This window comes from Thalassophryne amazonica, chromosome 21 (genome assembly GCF_902500255.1).
Source record: "Thalassophryne amazonica chromosome 21, fThaAma1.1, whole genome shotgun sequence".
NCBI classification, from domain to species: domain Eukaryota; kingdom Metazoa; phylum Chordata; class Actinopteri; order Batrachoidiformes; family Batrachoididae; genus Thalassophryne; species Thalassophryne amazonica.
The window spans coordinates 14,900,637-14,916,284 of NC_047123.1; the positions used below are offsets into that span (position 1 = coordinate 14,900,637).

The following is a 15,648-nucleotide window of genomic DNA, read 5'->3' on the forward strand; positions in this document are numbered from 1 at the left end:
CGAGTGTCCAGAACATGCAGATCAGATGATGTGATTCAGTGGTGGCTGGTGCTAAAAGTTTTAAGGGGGGGCGTGCACATTTGGAGGATAAGCTAAACGGCCATTGGATTCTAGACATGTGACATATGTTACTTCGTAATGTGATAACTAAGCACGGTGGTCCAAACTATTCCTTCTTAAAACCCTGTTAACTCACAATTTACACTTTTTTCACTTTTTACCAAAATTGGAGCAACTTTAATTTTTGACCCCTGTACAAACTGATACTGATACTACTTTGTCACCATTCTTGCTGTTTTTATCCCATAACTCCATAGAATTCAGTCACAGATAGTCCAAACTATACCTTTTTGGAATCTTTATGATCACGAAAATAATGTGGTTTAGTTTTCAAAGATTGGAGCATCTTTTAAAATTGACCTTACCTGACCGCCTATTGAAAATTCAAGTGGCCAATTGTTTTTTGTTTTTTGTTTTTTCAAAGCAAAATGGATGCTTGTATCACCATTTGCATGATTCCACTAAACATATTATTTTTTCTGTTGCACTATAGATGAGACTGAGCTCTGTCTTGAGCTTGCTTCCATTGAGCATAGGGTAGGTCTTCAAGGTGCTGCTGAGGGCATATTCCAGAAATGTGATGTTGTACTGTGTGAACCTGTTTCCCTGCAGCAAAGTACACTGATGAGATGGTTGGTGAAGGAGAATCATTCCCTTGTGTGTTCTCATATGGTGTTGCAGACCTACAGAGAGAACAATAAAAAAAAATACTGAGTACCAAAACAACCAAAGTTTAACCTGCTCCCATAAAATAAAGCTTTACTATGTAATTTCCACCATTTTAAAATAATTTCTTGTGTCATCTGAACAGTGTCCTATTTTTTAATCACATATTACAACAAAAATCTGCCCTATACTCGTAAACTAACCCTCATGAGATACAAGAAAAAAGTAGGGTTGATACACTTTTCCTATCAATTTTACTGCCCTGGAAACTGTGGCAATAAAATCACAGTGATACAAAAAAAGACAATGAAAATACCAGGCTTTGTATCGCCCCACTTTTCGTCCAATCAGGAGCCACCATTTCTCAGCCCCACGAATGACACACGCCCATTTTGTGTTACCCTGGTGACAAGTGCAGGATTCTAATGTAGGAACTACATCATTTCATTCAACCAAGATGTCTGATCAAGGTGAGAGAGTTGTAGCCTCCCTATTCTACAACTTTAGTCTCATACTGAAGTTGTGAGACACCAACGAGTTAGTGAAGAAGACACTCATGACTTTATAGAGAGACATAAGAACAAGAACACCACCAGGAAAATGGAGAGTGATGTGAACTTGTTCACTGAATGGCTGAGGGGAACCAAGAGGGAGAAGAGAGGGCTCCTTGTTCTGTCTCCGGTGGAACTTGACAAATGGAGTTGATGATAATTGTATAGTTCTTGTTCTTATTTTTGTTGTAATATAGAATAGAATAGAATAGAATAGAATTTATTATTATCATTGTACATGACACCAGAAAAAAATACTGTGCATAACAATTAAATTAAAAACAATCTCTTAAAAGCACAATTAAAATAAATAAATAAAATAAATAAATAACCCCAAAAAATTCTACATAAAACCTAGTTAAAAACACTCAATCGCAATCATAAAATGGCAGGTCCAGCAGCATTCAGTGCACAAATAGCTCTTCTCGCTTCATATGTGATAAATATCTTATTATATGTCTATGTATCACACCCTGCATCATGCCCCGATGTATCTGTATCAATTTCAATCAATTTTTTTTTTATATAGCGCCAAATCACAACAAACAGTTGCCCCAAGGCGCTAATCTGTATGAACCCGAGTCTGAAGGACGAGGGCTCACAGATACATCGGGGCATGATGCAGGGCGTGATACATGAGCAAAAGTGATAAGGTATACATGCGTGATGTCTCATGGATCAAGATTCTAAGCACAAATATCATCTTATCTGCAATTAAAATGATGCTTTAAACCTAAAGGTAAAACTATGCAATCCATTTTTTGTACAGATTTACAGTAAAAAAAAAGTACAAACAAAACAATAAAGAAAAAACACAATTTATAAGCATGCATGCAAAATTTAACACAGTCTATTATTCTTGACAGAATGTGTTGATTTTTGGTCACCTGTTTGTTGTGCCTCCTAATGCCAATCCTGTAGCCTTCATCAAGCTGTTCAGCTATGCTGTGCCGTCCAAGTGAAGTCAGCCTTAAGCAGAAGTCTAAATGGCTTTGGCTACTCTCGTGCCATTTGCATTTCTCAGAGAGGTGCTTCAGGTCTCAAACCCCTGCTGTGGTCGACAACGCATCAGTGCAGACAGTTTGAAACAGCAAACAATAAAAGGGAAACAGTAAAAGGCGTAACTCACACTGCAGCCTTCTAGCCAGCTCCGCTTAGCATATCATGAGCAGGTGAATCCCTGGGTAAGTTCGCCCCCAATCACTCATGCTGCTTTAACTGTAAATCAGGTTGATCAGGACCAAGGTCCTTTATCTTCTTCTTTTCTTCTAGTGAACGCCTTGAGAATGGGTTATTTTTTTAATGAAATCACTGAGTTTTCTGCAGATCCACTTGTAGCTGCCATTTTTCACACCGGTAGGAGAGAGAAAAGGCTTGTATGATCGTTGCACAGCTGCGGTGACAACGTGTGATTGACAGCGCTCATTGTCCAATGACATGATGACAAGAAACACTAACACAATACTGTCAATAAAAATGGGAGTGTCAGGGCGCAGTTCTGTGCACCCAAAAGGCAAAATTGAGGCAGGCCAATCAGAGAGTATCAGATCACATGCTGGGCAAAAGTTGAAGGCTTGCCGTTGACTCCCGTTAGACCGGTGCACCTCAGTTAATATATGACATAGTCAAAACATCGTAGTTATTAATCCATACATTGTGAAAACTCCTTTTATTAAATGATGGCAGGTGCTGACAGGCTATCACTTTATGGTAAAAGTAAATGCTATGTTTATGTAGATTTTCTTCTTTCAAATTTCAGAGGGGCTGACACCGTAGCTCCCCTTATCGCCACAGATGCGATCACAAAATCAATCATCAACCTTCAGCCTAGGGTGCTCTTGGTACCATGTACACCTATGGTCGAACATTGTGTTCATTATGGACAGTCCATGACTAGCACAGAAGTCCAATAACAAACAATCCCTCTGGTTTAGATCAGGGAGGCTGTTTCTCCCAATCATGCCTCTCCAGGTGTCTCTGTCATTGTCCAGTAGCGCCGTGTTGCACAGACCTGCTTAAAAACTGTGTGCTTTCTGCGACCAGCGCTCTACACAGAAAAAATTAAACAGGTTTAATTGCGTAGACCCCAGTGACCCTGAGGTCTCCCTACACATGCATATCAAATTAAATCAAATCAATTTTATTTATATAGCCCCAAATCACAACAAACAGTTGCTCCAAGGCGCTTTATATTGCAAGGCAAAGCCATATAATAATTCCGGAAAAAACCCCAACGGTCAAAACGACCCCCTGTGAGCAAACACTTGGCGACAGTGGGAAGGAAAAACTCCCTTTTAACAGGAAGAAACCTCCAGCAGAACCAGGCTCAGGGAGGGGCAGTCTTCTGCTGAGACTGGCTGGGGCTGAGGGAGATAACCAGGAAAAAGACATGCTGTGGAGGGGAGCAGAGATCAATCACTAATGATTAAATGCAGAGTGGTGCATACAGAGCAAAAAGAGAAAGAAACACTCAGTGCATTGTGGGAACCCCCCAGCAGTCTAAGTCTATAGCAGCATAACTAAGGAATGGTTCAGGTCACCTGATCCAGCCCTAACTATAAGCTTTAGCAAAAAGGAAAGTTTTAAGCCTAATCTTAAAAGTAGAGAGGGTGTCTGTCTCCCTGATCTGAATTGGGAGCTGGTTCCACAGGAGAGGAGCCTGAAAGCTGAAGGCTCTGCCTCCCATTCTACTCTTACAAACCCTAGGAATTACAAGTAAGCCTGCAGTCTGAGAGCGAAGTGCTCTATTGGGGTGATATGGTACTATGAGGTCCCTAAGATAAGATGGGACCTGATTATTCAAAACCTTATAAGTAAGAAGAAGAATTTTAAATTCTATTCTAGAATTAACAGGAAGCCAGTGAAGAGAGGCCAATATGGGTGAGATATGCTCTCTCCTTCTAGTCCCTGTCAGTACTCTAGCTGCAGCATTTTGAATTAACTGAAGGCTTTTCAGGGAACTTTTAGGACAACCTGATAATAATGAATTACAATAGTCCAGCCTAGAGGAAATAAATGCATGAATTAGTTTTTCAGCATCACTCTGAGACAAGCCCTTTCTAAGATATTGCGCAAATGCAAAAAAGCAGTCCTACACATTTGTTTAATATGCGCATTGAATGACATATCCTGATCAAAAATGACTCCAAGATTTCTCACAGTATTACTAGAGGTCAGGGTAATGCCATCCAGAGTAAGGATCTGGTTAGACACCATGTTTCTAAGATTTGTAGGGCCAAGCACAATAACTTCAGTTTTATCTGAGCATATGCTGTGTAGGGAGAAAAAACTCGGCGTAGAGCTGCTTAAACTGGACGTACAGCTGCTTAACTCGGCGTAGACAGTATGCCACAATACGCAATTCTACATTGGCCCCAGTGTGAAAGGGGCTTAAAACAAAACATGCCCATACTTAATGAACACAGTAAATCAAATCCCTTTATACCTTGAAGACACTCCAAAAGTATTTGTGCCACTTTATCGGCAGTTGTTTTGTACCTGCCATGAAGACAGAGCCAGATTTTTGTTGGTGTTGTTTTAGTTTATGAATAGTAATGAATAGAAAGTGGCCCTTGATTGGGTAGTAAATACAGTTGTTGCATACATTTGCTTTCATTCTCACATGCTAAATGTTCCTGGAAATTACAAATATATTTTGTGTCTCTTCCATCAAGGTAACCTTCAGTTTACTCTGTTCTTTGAACTGAACCTGACTTTCTGATTATTAAAAGGAATATACCCTGAATGGTACACACTGAAATAGATGTTAATTGTTGTCATTTCATCCATTCACCTTCCACCAACCACCAATTATTCACAGTTGTTGCATGCTCACCTTCATTTGCACTGTTGGTGTTTTGGATGGAGATTTGGGTGCCTTTGCTGTAGAGCCCGACTGATATGGAATTTATGGGGATTGATACCAAGATTAGGGAGTAAAACATTTCTGATGCAGATATGTCTGCCAATATTACTGTACATAAAAAAATGCCCCGATTCTGAACATTTTGTGATCAAACCCTTATGAGGAAGAAATGGAATTGACATTTGATGTTTTGCAGAACATGAAAGCATGAAGTTTAACTATAACTGTAACCAACAACCAACTAGCATACATCATACTTCCTTCACTTGGACGTTTAGGCAGTGTCACATCATTCAACACTTGCATATTTTGGCCACATCTAGTTGGCAGCATAATAGCAACTTTTGCTTGTTGCTGTGAAACACCCACTCTGGTTGACAATGAATGGCAGCTTATCACTTTGACTCTGTCTCTCTTGTTTATTAGACCCCATTCCTGCCAGGCTGCTCAAGGAAGTCCTACCATTATTTAATGCTTCAATCTTAAATATGATCAATCTATCTTTGTTAGTTGGTTATGTACCACAGGCCTTTAAGGTGGCAGTAATTAAACCATTACTTAAAAAGCCATCACTTGACCCAGCTATCTTAGCTAATTATAGGCCAATCTCCAACCTTCCTTTTCTCTCAAAGATTCTTGAGAGGGTAGTTGTAAAACAGCTAACTGATCACCTGCAGAGGAATGGTCTATTTGAAGAGTTTCAGTCAGGTTTTAGAATTCATCATAGTACAGAAACAGCATTAGTGAAGGTTACAAATGATCTTCTTATGGCTTCGGACAGTGGACTTATCTCTGTGCTTGTTCTGTTGGACCTCAGTGCTGCTTTTGATACTGTTGACCATAAAATTTTATTACAGAGATTAGAGCATGTCATAGGTATTAAGGGCACTGCGCTGCGGTGGTTTGAATCATATTTGTCTAATAGATTACAGTTTGTTCATGTAAATGGGGAATCTTCTTCACAGACTGAAGTTAATTATGGAGTTCCACAAGGTTCTGTGCTAGGACCAATTTTGTTCACTTTGTACATGCTTCCCTTGGGCAGTATTATTAGACGGTATTGCTTAAATTTTCATTGTTACGCAGATGATACCCAGCTTTATCTATCCATGAAGCCAGAGGATACACACCAATTAGCTAAACTGCAGGATTGTCTTACAGACATAAAGACATGGATGACCTCTAATTTCCTGCTTTTAAACTCAGATAAAACTGAAGTTATTGTACTTGGCCCCACAAATCTTAGAAGCATGGTGTCTAACCAGATCGTTACTCTGGATGGCATTTCCCTGATCTCTAGTAATACTGTGAGAAATCTTGGAGTCATTTTGATCAGGATATGTCATTCAAAGCGCATATTAAACAAATATGTAGGACTGCCTTTTTGCATTTACGCAATATCTCTAAAATCAGAAAGGTCTTGTCTCAGAGTGATGCTGAAAAACTAATTCATGCATTTATTTCCTCTAGGCTGGACTATTGTAATTCATTATTATCAGGTTGTCCTAAAAGTTCCCTAAAAAGCCTTCAGTTGGTTCAGAATGCTGCAGCTAGAGTACTGACAGGGACTAGCAGGAGAGAGCATATCTCACCCGTGTTGGCCTCTCTTCATTGGCTTCCTGTTAATTCTAGAATAGAATTTAAAATTCTTCTTCTTACTTATAAGGTTTTGAATAATCAGGTCCCATCTTATCTTAGGGACCTCGTAGTACCATATTACCCCATTAGAGCGCTTCGCTCTCAGACTGCGGGCTTACTTGTGGTTCCTAGGGTTTGTAAGAGTAGAATGGGAGGCAGAGCCTTCAGCTTTCAGGCTCCTCTCCTGTGGAACCAGCTCCCAATTCAGATCAGGGAGACAGATACCCTCTCTACTTTTAAGATTAGGCTTAAAACTTTCCTTTTCGCTAAGGCTTATAGTTAGGGCTGGATCGGGTGACCCTGGACCATCCCTTGGTTATGTTGCTTTAGACGTAGACTGTGAGGGGTTCCCATGATGCACTGTTTCTTTCTCTTTTTGCTCCGTATGCATCACTCTGCATTTAATCATTAGTGATCGATCTCTGCCCCCCTTCTCGGCATGTCTTTTTCCTGGTTCTTTCCCTCAGCCCCAACCAGTCTCAGCAGAAGACTGCCCCTCCCTGAGCCTGGTTCTGCTGGAGGTTTCTTCCTGTTAAAAGGGAGTTTTTCCTTCCCACTGTGGCCAAGTGCTTGCTCATAGGGGGTCGTTTTGACCGTTGGGGTTTTTCATAATTATTGTATGGCCTTGCCTTACAATGTGGAGCGCCTTGGGGCAACTGTTTGTTGTGATTTGGCGCAATATAAGAAAAAAGTTGATTGATTGATTGATTGTAGTTAATATGACTTAAGTTGTGTCCCAGCCATGATTGAGACCATTGTAAAAATGCCGTTGGGTTGCCCTCTTTGGACAAACTATGTAATGACACAATTTTCAATAGCCAAACTGTTTTTCTGCATTGTCTATTTGATAAAATAAAAGTTTTCATATTAGCAAAAAATAACATTAATGCCGATATATTTGTGAAAGACTCATATCAGCCCATATTTATCGGCTAACCTGTGAGAGGTTCTAATTTGCCGTAGGTCTGGAGACAAAAAGAGAGGCGTGTGTCTGTGATAATATGTTTGGTTGAATTGTATGTCTTCAGGAACAATACATATTCATCCATGATGCTATACTGGAGGCTTGTCTGTGTGGAGAAACAGCAATTCCAGTCTGTGAGTTCAAAGCTGCCTTTTATGAGCTCATTCGCATCGACTCCCAGACCAACTCCTCACATCTAAAGGATGAGTTTCAGGTAAAAATGTAATGTATGTATTATCATGTATGCCTTTTCAATAGACTAATATAGATCAAAGTTATCTTAAAAACAATCACAAACACACACACTAAGGCAATCTGTCATCAGGTATTTAAGAAGCAACCTCTAAAGTAAGTTCTGTAAAGTGCTACAAACTTTACCATTCCTTTCTGTTTCACAGAAGTGAGAACATTTACAGTTTTAACTTGCATATCAAAGTGTATGACCGTTTATTCTTCTTACAAAAAAGTGGTCCTTTGTTGTGACCAGTCCGAGATATACGAGGGCTGTCCATAAAGTATAGGTCCTTTTTATTTTTTTCAAAAACTATATGGATTTCATTCATATGTTTTTACGTCAGACATGCTTGAACCCTCGTGCGCATGCGTGAGTTTTTCCACGCCTGTCGGTGACGTCATTCGCCTGTGAGCACTCCTTGTGGGAGGAGTCGTCCAGCCCCTCGTCGGAATTCCTTTGTCTGAGAAGTTGCTGAGAGACTGGCGCTTTGTTTGATCAAAATTTTTTCTAAACCTGTAAGACACATCGAAGTGGACACGGTTCGAAAAATTAAGCTGGTTTTCAGTGAAAATGTTAACGGCTGATGAGAGATTTTGAGGTGATACTGAGGGGAGGTGATGGTCTAGTGGTTAAGGTGTTGGGCTTGAGACCAGAAGATCATGGGTTCAAATCCCAGCCTGACTGGAAAATCACTAAGGGCCCTTGGGCAAGGCCTTTAATCCCCTATTGCTCCCGGTGTGTAGTGAGCGCCTTGTATGGCAGCACTCTGACATCGGGGTGAATGTGAGGCATAACTGTAAAGCGCTTTGAGCGTCTGATGCAGATGGAAAAGCGCTATATAAATGCAGTCCATTTTACTGTCGCTTTAAGGACTTCCCACGGAGCGAGACGTCGTGCAGCACTCTCAGGCGCCGTCGTCAGCCTGTTTCAAGCTGAAAACCTCCACATTTCAGGCTCTATTGATCCAGGACGTTGTGAGAGAACAGAGAAGTTTCAGAAGAAGTCGGTTTCAGCATTTTATCCGGATATTCCACTGTTAAAGGAGATTTTTTTAATGAAAGACGTGCGGGTGGATTGCAGCGTCGGCTCGCAGCGACGCTCCGCCACAGGAAAAACACCTCTGTTGGAAGCCTTAAGGACAAGTTGGAACATGTCCAGCTGTTAAACAATTTCTCATATACTCACTCCACTGAAAGCCATCAAAAGCCGCCTGGATTTTACAAATGGTTATCAACACGGAGGTGTTTTTCCTGTGCCACCGCACCGCGTTGAAACCGACTTCTTCTGAAACTTCTCTGTTCTCTCACGACATCCTGGATCAATAGAGCCTGAAATGTGGAGGTTTTCAGCTTGAAACAGGCTGACGACGGTGCCTGGGACCGCTGCACGACGTCTCGCTCCGTGGGAAGTCCTTAAAGCGACAGTATCACCTCAAAATCTCTCATCAGCCGTTAAAATTTTCACCGAAAACCAGCTTAATTTTTCGAACCGTGTCCACTTCGATGTGTCTCACAGGTTTAGAAAAAAATTAGATCAAACAAAGCGCCAGTCTCTCAGCAACGTCTCAGACAAAGGAATTCCGACGAGGGGCTGGACGACTCCTCCCACAAGGAGTGCTCACAGGCGAATGACGTCACCGACAGGCGTGGAAAAACTCACGCATGCGCATGAGGGTTCAAGCATGTCTGACGTAAAAACATATGAATGAAATCCATATAGTTTTTGAAACAAATAAAAAGGACCTATACTTTATGGACAGCCTTCGTATATGTGCAATAATCATGCTGTTTAATCAGTATCTTGACATGGTACACCACCTACCAGGTCAGTGGATTATCTTGGCAAAGGTGAAGTGCTCACTAACATGGATTTTAACAACTCTGTGAACAAAATTTGAGGGAAAAACATCCATTTGTGTGTATTTGAACTTTTAGTTTAACTGAAGAAAATGAGACTAAAAATGAAAGTTAAATTTTTCTTGACATGTGCAGCCAAACAGTTGTTGGACTTCAAAGACGAGCCCTCACCATATTTGACTGTTAAATGTTTATACATATGTCACGTTATGTACTGATGAATATTTGTACCAATGTGTTTAGACTGTTACTTAATAGTGCAGATTATTCATTGCACTCTTTTGTTTGAGTTTTGCTATGACTCAGATCATTAACCCTTAAAAAAATCACACTTTTAGCTTGTACATCTTTCCTCACAAACTTACCTACACATATTTTATTCATAATATACCAACCAACACCCTGTTATTATTATAGCTATTATTATTAATAACAGGATTCTCCAGCATAATATTTAAGTATAGTTTCAATTTGCACATCCTTATTTGCAAGGAAGAATGAAGAATGTTTAATGACTAAAACATTCATGTTAACAGATTGTTAACATGTCCTCCATGTCTGTGTCCAGACTTTAAACTCAGTTACTCCCCAGCCTCAACCAGAAGACTGCAGCATCGCTTTGCTGCCAAGAAACCAAGATAAAAATCGTTTTATGGATGGCCTTCCTCCTGATCGATGCCTCCCCTTCCTTATTACGATAGATGGAGAAAGCAGCAACTACATCAATGCTGCTCTGATGGATGTAAGTCTGCAACACACTCACGTATACATACAAAAGGGTTGTGTTATTTTCAACACATCAAACAAGAGACATTTTGGACGTATATGTTGATACTGTATTTCAGTCAGACATGGTATGACTTTCAGATATGAGAACATATTGCTTTTAATACCAAATTCATAATATTCAGCTCAACCAACAACAAAGAGTTTTTAAATGTTGTTAACAATCTTTAATTCAAATCTGGTGTCCCAAGCTGCAATTGAAAATTTGTTGAAAATGATACACACTTTAAAGTGGTGAGATGTAAGTGATGCAGATGTACAGTGCTGCACAAAGGGTTAAGGCACCTGCGGGGGGTAAATGGAAGACAAGGACACTTGCAAAAATAATGCTGCAATATTGTTTTTACACAGAGAAAAAGAATCAAAATTAAAAAAATGGTGTACCACCCTGACGCTTTAAAACTGAATCACTTCTTAGATACTATATTCTCCAGACTATAAGAAATTTGCCTGTGTGTGCGTGTGTGTGCATATGTGTGGTTTAAGCTGCTCACCTTCAGCTGTGTATTCCACCAGTAAACTCTCAGTCTGGAGCAGAGAAGATGTGTTTCTGAGCCTTGGTGCAGACACACACACACACATACTTCAGTGATTCAAAAAGCTTTTGGTTCATTTGATTTTTCCAACATACTGTATATTGTTGAGAATTGGCACCTATCTAGTATAAACTTTAATCATGCACTTGACGTGCACAAATTCCTTCAGTGTGTGAGCGTAGTGAGGAGATGTGAGGCAGTTTTAACGTCAAACGATGATCACAGTGATGCAGACACTTTGTATGTTGTTCAGTGAAAAAGAAAAATTATTCATGACTTTTTTAAAAGCATCCTCACTTTACAGCATTTTTGAACAAGCACACAAAACATCTGTACACTACTGCACATGCACCTGGAAATGTTTGTGCACATATGCTTAAAGGGACAACAAACACACACGCACACACACATGGACTCCCCTCCCTGTTTGTGTGATGCTTTGTCTGTGGTCTTAGCAGCAGAAGGCTAGAGACAAATCCAGCTTCTGATAACTTTCTCTGGGCACCACAAATTCTTTTACAGCTTCACTGTTTCAGACAAATAAATATCTTGGCAACAGCTGATGCTGACACATGTTGCTTTTGTTTCCAGAAATTAAAGGTATGTTTTGATCAGAAACCAATATGAGGTGCTGCAAAAATAGAGAACTATCTGGTCACACATTTCTCATAATTGCAGACTCGTGTTTAGTAGCAGTTTTGTTGTAATTGAGTTGGAAGAAAAAGGGGGAAACACTCAGGTCCATAAGTATTTGGTCAGTGACAGTTTTTGTAATTTTCTCATCACAATGGAGTTGAAATGAAATAATTGAGATTATATTGAAGATTGTTAGCTTTACAGGGGAAAATAAGTCCTAAATAGGCCCATTGGTGCTTGGTGCTTATCCTCAGATTATGTAGCATGAAGCAGATGATATTCTGTGACTCACCCTGGATAGGCGGCAAGTGCAACTCCAACTAAAGCCAGGACCCATTTACAGCTTGGAGGACGGTTACAATGCAGTTGAAATGTCTTGTCCAAGAGCATGAACAGGCAACATGAGCAGGAATTGAACCCAGCTGTATTTATTCAAGTACTCTTCATATCTCACCAAGTTTCATTCTCCACTTTTAGTCAAGGGGTTTAATAAAATATCACATAACATTTAGTAATTACAGACATTTTTATACAAAGTGCTTCCATTTTCATAGCCCATGAGTAAATGGACTAATTCAGGACAGTTCCAAGTCTTGTTTTTCATGTGTCAGCCTGACCCTGTCGGATCTCAAGTCGAATGGGTCCTGGTTAGTACTTGGATGGGATATGTCTTCAGAAGACCAGGGGCTGTGTGTGTTTCTCTAGGTAAAATTGGAATTGCATCAGGAAGAGCATCTGGCATAAAACTTGTGCCAAATCCAAATGTGGATCTGTACTCGATCCACTGTGCCGACCCTGAACAAACAGGAGCAGCCCCAAGGCAAACAACAGCATAAGTATTGTTTTTTATTTAAATACTCGCTTTTTGGGAGGAGGGGGGCATCAGGGGATGGATGTATGGATGTATACTCAACAAAAATATAAACGCAACACTTTTGGTTTTGCTCCCATTTTGTATGAGATGAACTCAAAGATCTAAAACTTTTTCCACATACACAATATCACCATTTCCCTCAAATATTGTTCACAAACCAGTCTAAATCTGTGATAGTGAGCACTTCTCCTTTGCTGAGATAATCCATTCCACCTCACAGGTGTGCCATATCAAGATGCTGATTAGACACCATGATTAGTGCACAGGTGTGCCTTAGACTGTCCACAGTAAAAGGCCACTCTGAATGGTGCAGTTTTGTTTTATTGGGGGGATACCAGTCAGTATCTGGTGTGACCACCATTTGCCTCATGCAGTGCAACACATCTCCTTCGCATCATCCGTGAATAGAACACCTCTCCAACGTGCCAAATGCCAGCGAATGTGAGCATTTGCCCACTCAAGTCGGTTACGACGACGAACTGGAGTCAGGTCGAGACCCCGATGAGGACGACGAGCATGCAGATGAGCTTCCCTGAGACGGTTTCTGACAGTTTGTGCAGAAATTCTTTGGTTATGCAAACCAGTTGTTCCAGCAGCTGTCTGAGTGGCTGGTCTCAGACGATCTTGGAGGTGAACATGCTGGATGTGGAGGTCCTGGGCTGGTGTGGTTACACGTGGTCTGTGGTTGTGAGGCTGGTTGGATGTACAGCCAAATTCTCTGAAACGCCTTTGGAGATGGCTTATGGTAGAGACATGAACATTCAATACATGAGCAACAGGTCTGGTTGACATTCCTGCTGTCAGCATGCCAATTGCACGCTCCCTCAAATCTTGCGACATCTGTGGCAGTGTGCTGTGTGATAAAACTGCACCTTTCAGAGTGGCCTTTTATTGTGGGCAGTCTAAGGCACACCTGTGCACTAATCATGGTGTCTAATCAGAAAAGCCTATAACTCGTTCAAGCGTTGTCTGGGTGTCTTGGTGGCTTCCCTCAGTGGTCTTCCTCTTGCATTGTCAATCAGTTATTGACAACTGCCTACTCCAGGCAGATTTGCCATACAATACTATACTGTTTTGAATTTTTTAAATGATTGAATGAAATGAAGTCATGTTCATGTATCCATCCCCTGACTTGTCTATAGAAAATTAGCTAAAATTGATGATTTATATGAAATAGAATTTTATATTTTGTTTGTCCCATTACTTTTAGGCCGTAATTGCAAAATGATGACATTTTTGAATTTAAGACGAAAGTCTACACAGCAAGACATTTCTATTGTCTCATTTCAACTCCACTGTAATGTACAGAAGAAAAACTATAAAACATTATGTCACTGTGCAACTACTAAATATATATTTGTGAAACTTGTGGAATTCACTCCGTTTTTTTAAATTTGCATTTCCAGTTCAGGAAAGTTAAACTTACTTTTGGCCTCTCTCTAACCAAGCTGTCAGAAGAGTTCCAGGTAATGCGATGTCACTTCAGATCTCCAATACTGGATTTGTTTCATGGCTTCTGTGTTTCTTTGCTAACAGGTTCATGCTTAGTCATTTACACCTCTAGTTTTAAGTCACACTGTGACGGATTGAGTAACGGATATGAAATTCTGATATCCATTCATGTCCGTTTTTGTGCTGTACAGACCCTCTTCCTCATTTACTGTCAGCTGATGAGTCTGTCGGAAAGTTTTGTGCATGCTCAAAACTTTGAGTGGCTATACGACGGAGAGCTTCCCCGGTGGTTGTTTACTGTTTTGTCCTGTTTACTGTTTTGTTCATAGCTTGCCAGTGGACGTTAGTTTTATCTGTGCATTTTCTATTTGTTTTCTATATGTCATTCCATCAGAGCCACAAATTCACCAGAGACCAACGGACTTGACAGTTTTTGCCACTGGACAATTTCAGTCCATTACTAATCAGTTGACTCAATGCGTCACAGTGTGACTCCACCTTAAATGTGCCCACTCCCCTCACATTAGAGCCTCCTCATAATTCCAGTGCCTCTGTCACCAAGGTCATTCACACCCTTTCTTCCAGAAGAAGATGGGCTCAGTTCACTTTAAGTTCAGTCAACTCACTTTGTCAGTAATTACTGAAATTTAGTGGGTTTTTTTGCATCTTATAATCCTGCTTTTGAATAATTTTTTAATGTTATGCAGATGTTTTCCTGAACTGACTGAATGTGAAGTTAACTGACCTGATTAGATGTGTATTTGTAGATCAGTGCACGGCTCAATTACTGCATGACAAGTTGTCACCAGTGCAGTGTCATTCCCCACAAATTGTTTGTGTGTGTGTGTGTGTGTGTGTGTGTGTGTGTGTGTGTGTGTGTGTGTGTGTGTGTGTGTGTGTGTGTGTGTGTGTGTGAGAGAGAGAGAGAGAGAGAGAGAGAGAGAGAGAGAGAGAGAGAGAGAGAGAGAGAGAGAGAGAGAGAGAGAGAGAGAGAGAGAGAGAGAGAGAGAGAGAGAGAGAGAGAGAGAGAGAGAGAGAGAGAGAGAGAGAGAGAGAGAAACAGACATGTAAGAGGTGGGTAGACAAACAGTTCTTGTGTCCAACACTTTGTCTTGTCTGCAGAAGGTTTGAGTAGATTAAAAATTTAAGGTTTGTTTAAGATGTGACACTACTGAGAGTTTGGAAAACTTGACTGTTTTTTTCCCTCTCTTTGTCTGTTTCTTGCAGAGCTACAGACAGCCTGCTGCATTCATCGTTACCCAGCATCCTTTGCCCAATACTGTCAAAGACTTTTGGCGTCTGGTTTATGACTATGGATGTACCAGTTTGGTGATGCTGAATGAGATTGACCTGACTCAGGTACCTCACGCCACTAATTATTATTATTATTATTATTATTTTTTTCCCCTGTCTACATATATAGTAATGGTAAATACCATTTATGAACATTAATACCCATATATGTAATTTATTCTTGCAAGACAGAAGGTATGTAGTGCGTGAGTGAATGTGGTGTGCGTGTGTGACCC

The 15,648-nt window shown here is 40.5% G+C and overlaps 1 protein-coding gene across 1 annotated transcript in view; it reads left to right on the forward strand.

Annotated features, from left to right (window-relative positions):
- Positions 1-15,648, forward strand: part of ptprk (protein tyrosine phosphatase receptor type K) — a 360,414-nt gene that overhangs the window by 333,605 nt on the left and 11,161 nt on the right. Inside the window, exons 36-38 of the mRNA XM_034162505.1 lie at positions 10,404-10,577; positions 14,116-14,133; positions 15,347-15,478. Coding sequence (XP_034018396.1) covers positions 10,404-10,577; positions 14,116-14,133; positions 15,347-15,478 — 324 coding nt within the window. The remainder of the gene's footprint in view (positions 1-10,403; positions 10,578-14,115; positions 14,134-15,346; positions 15,479-15,648) is intronic.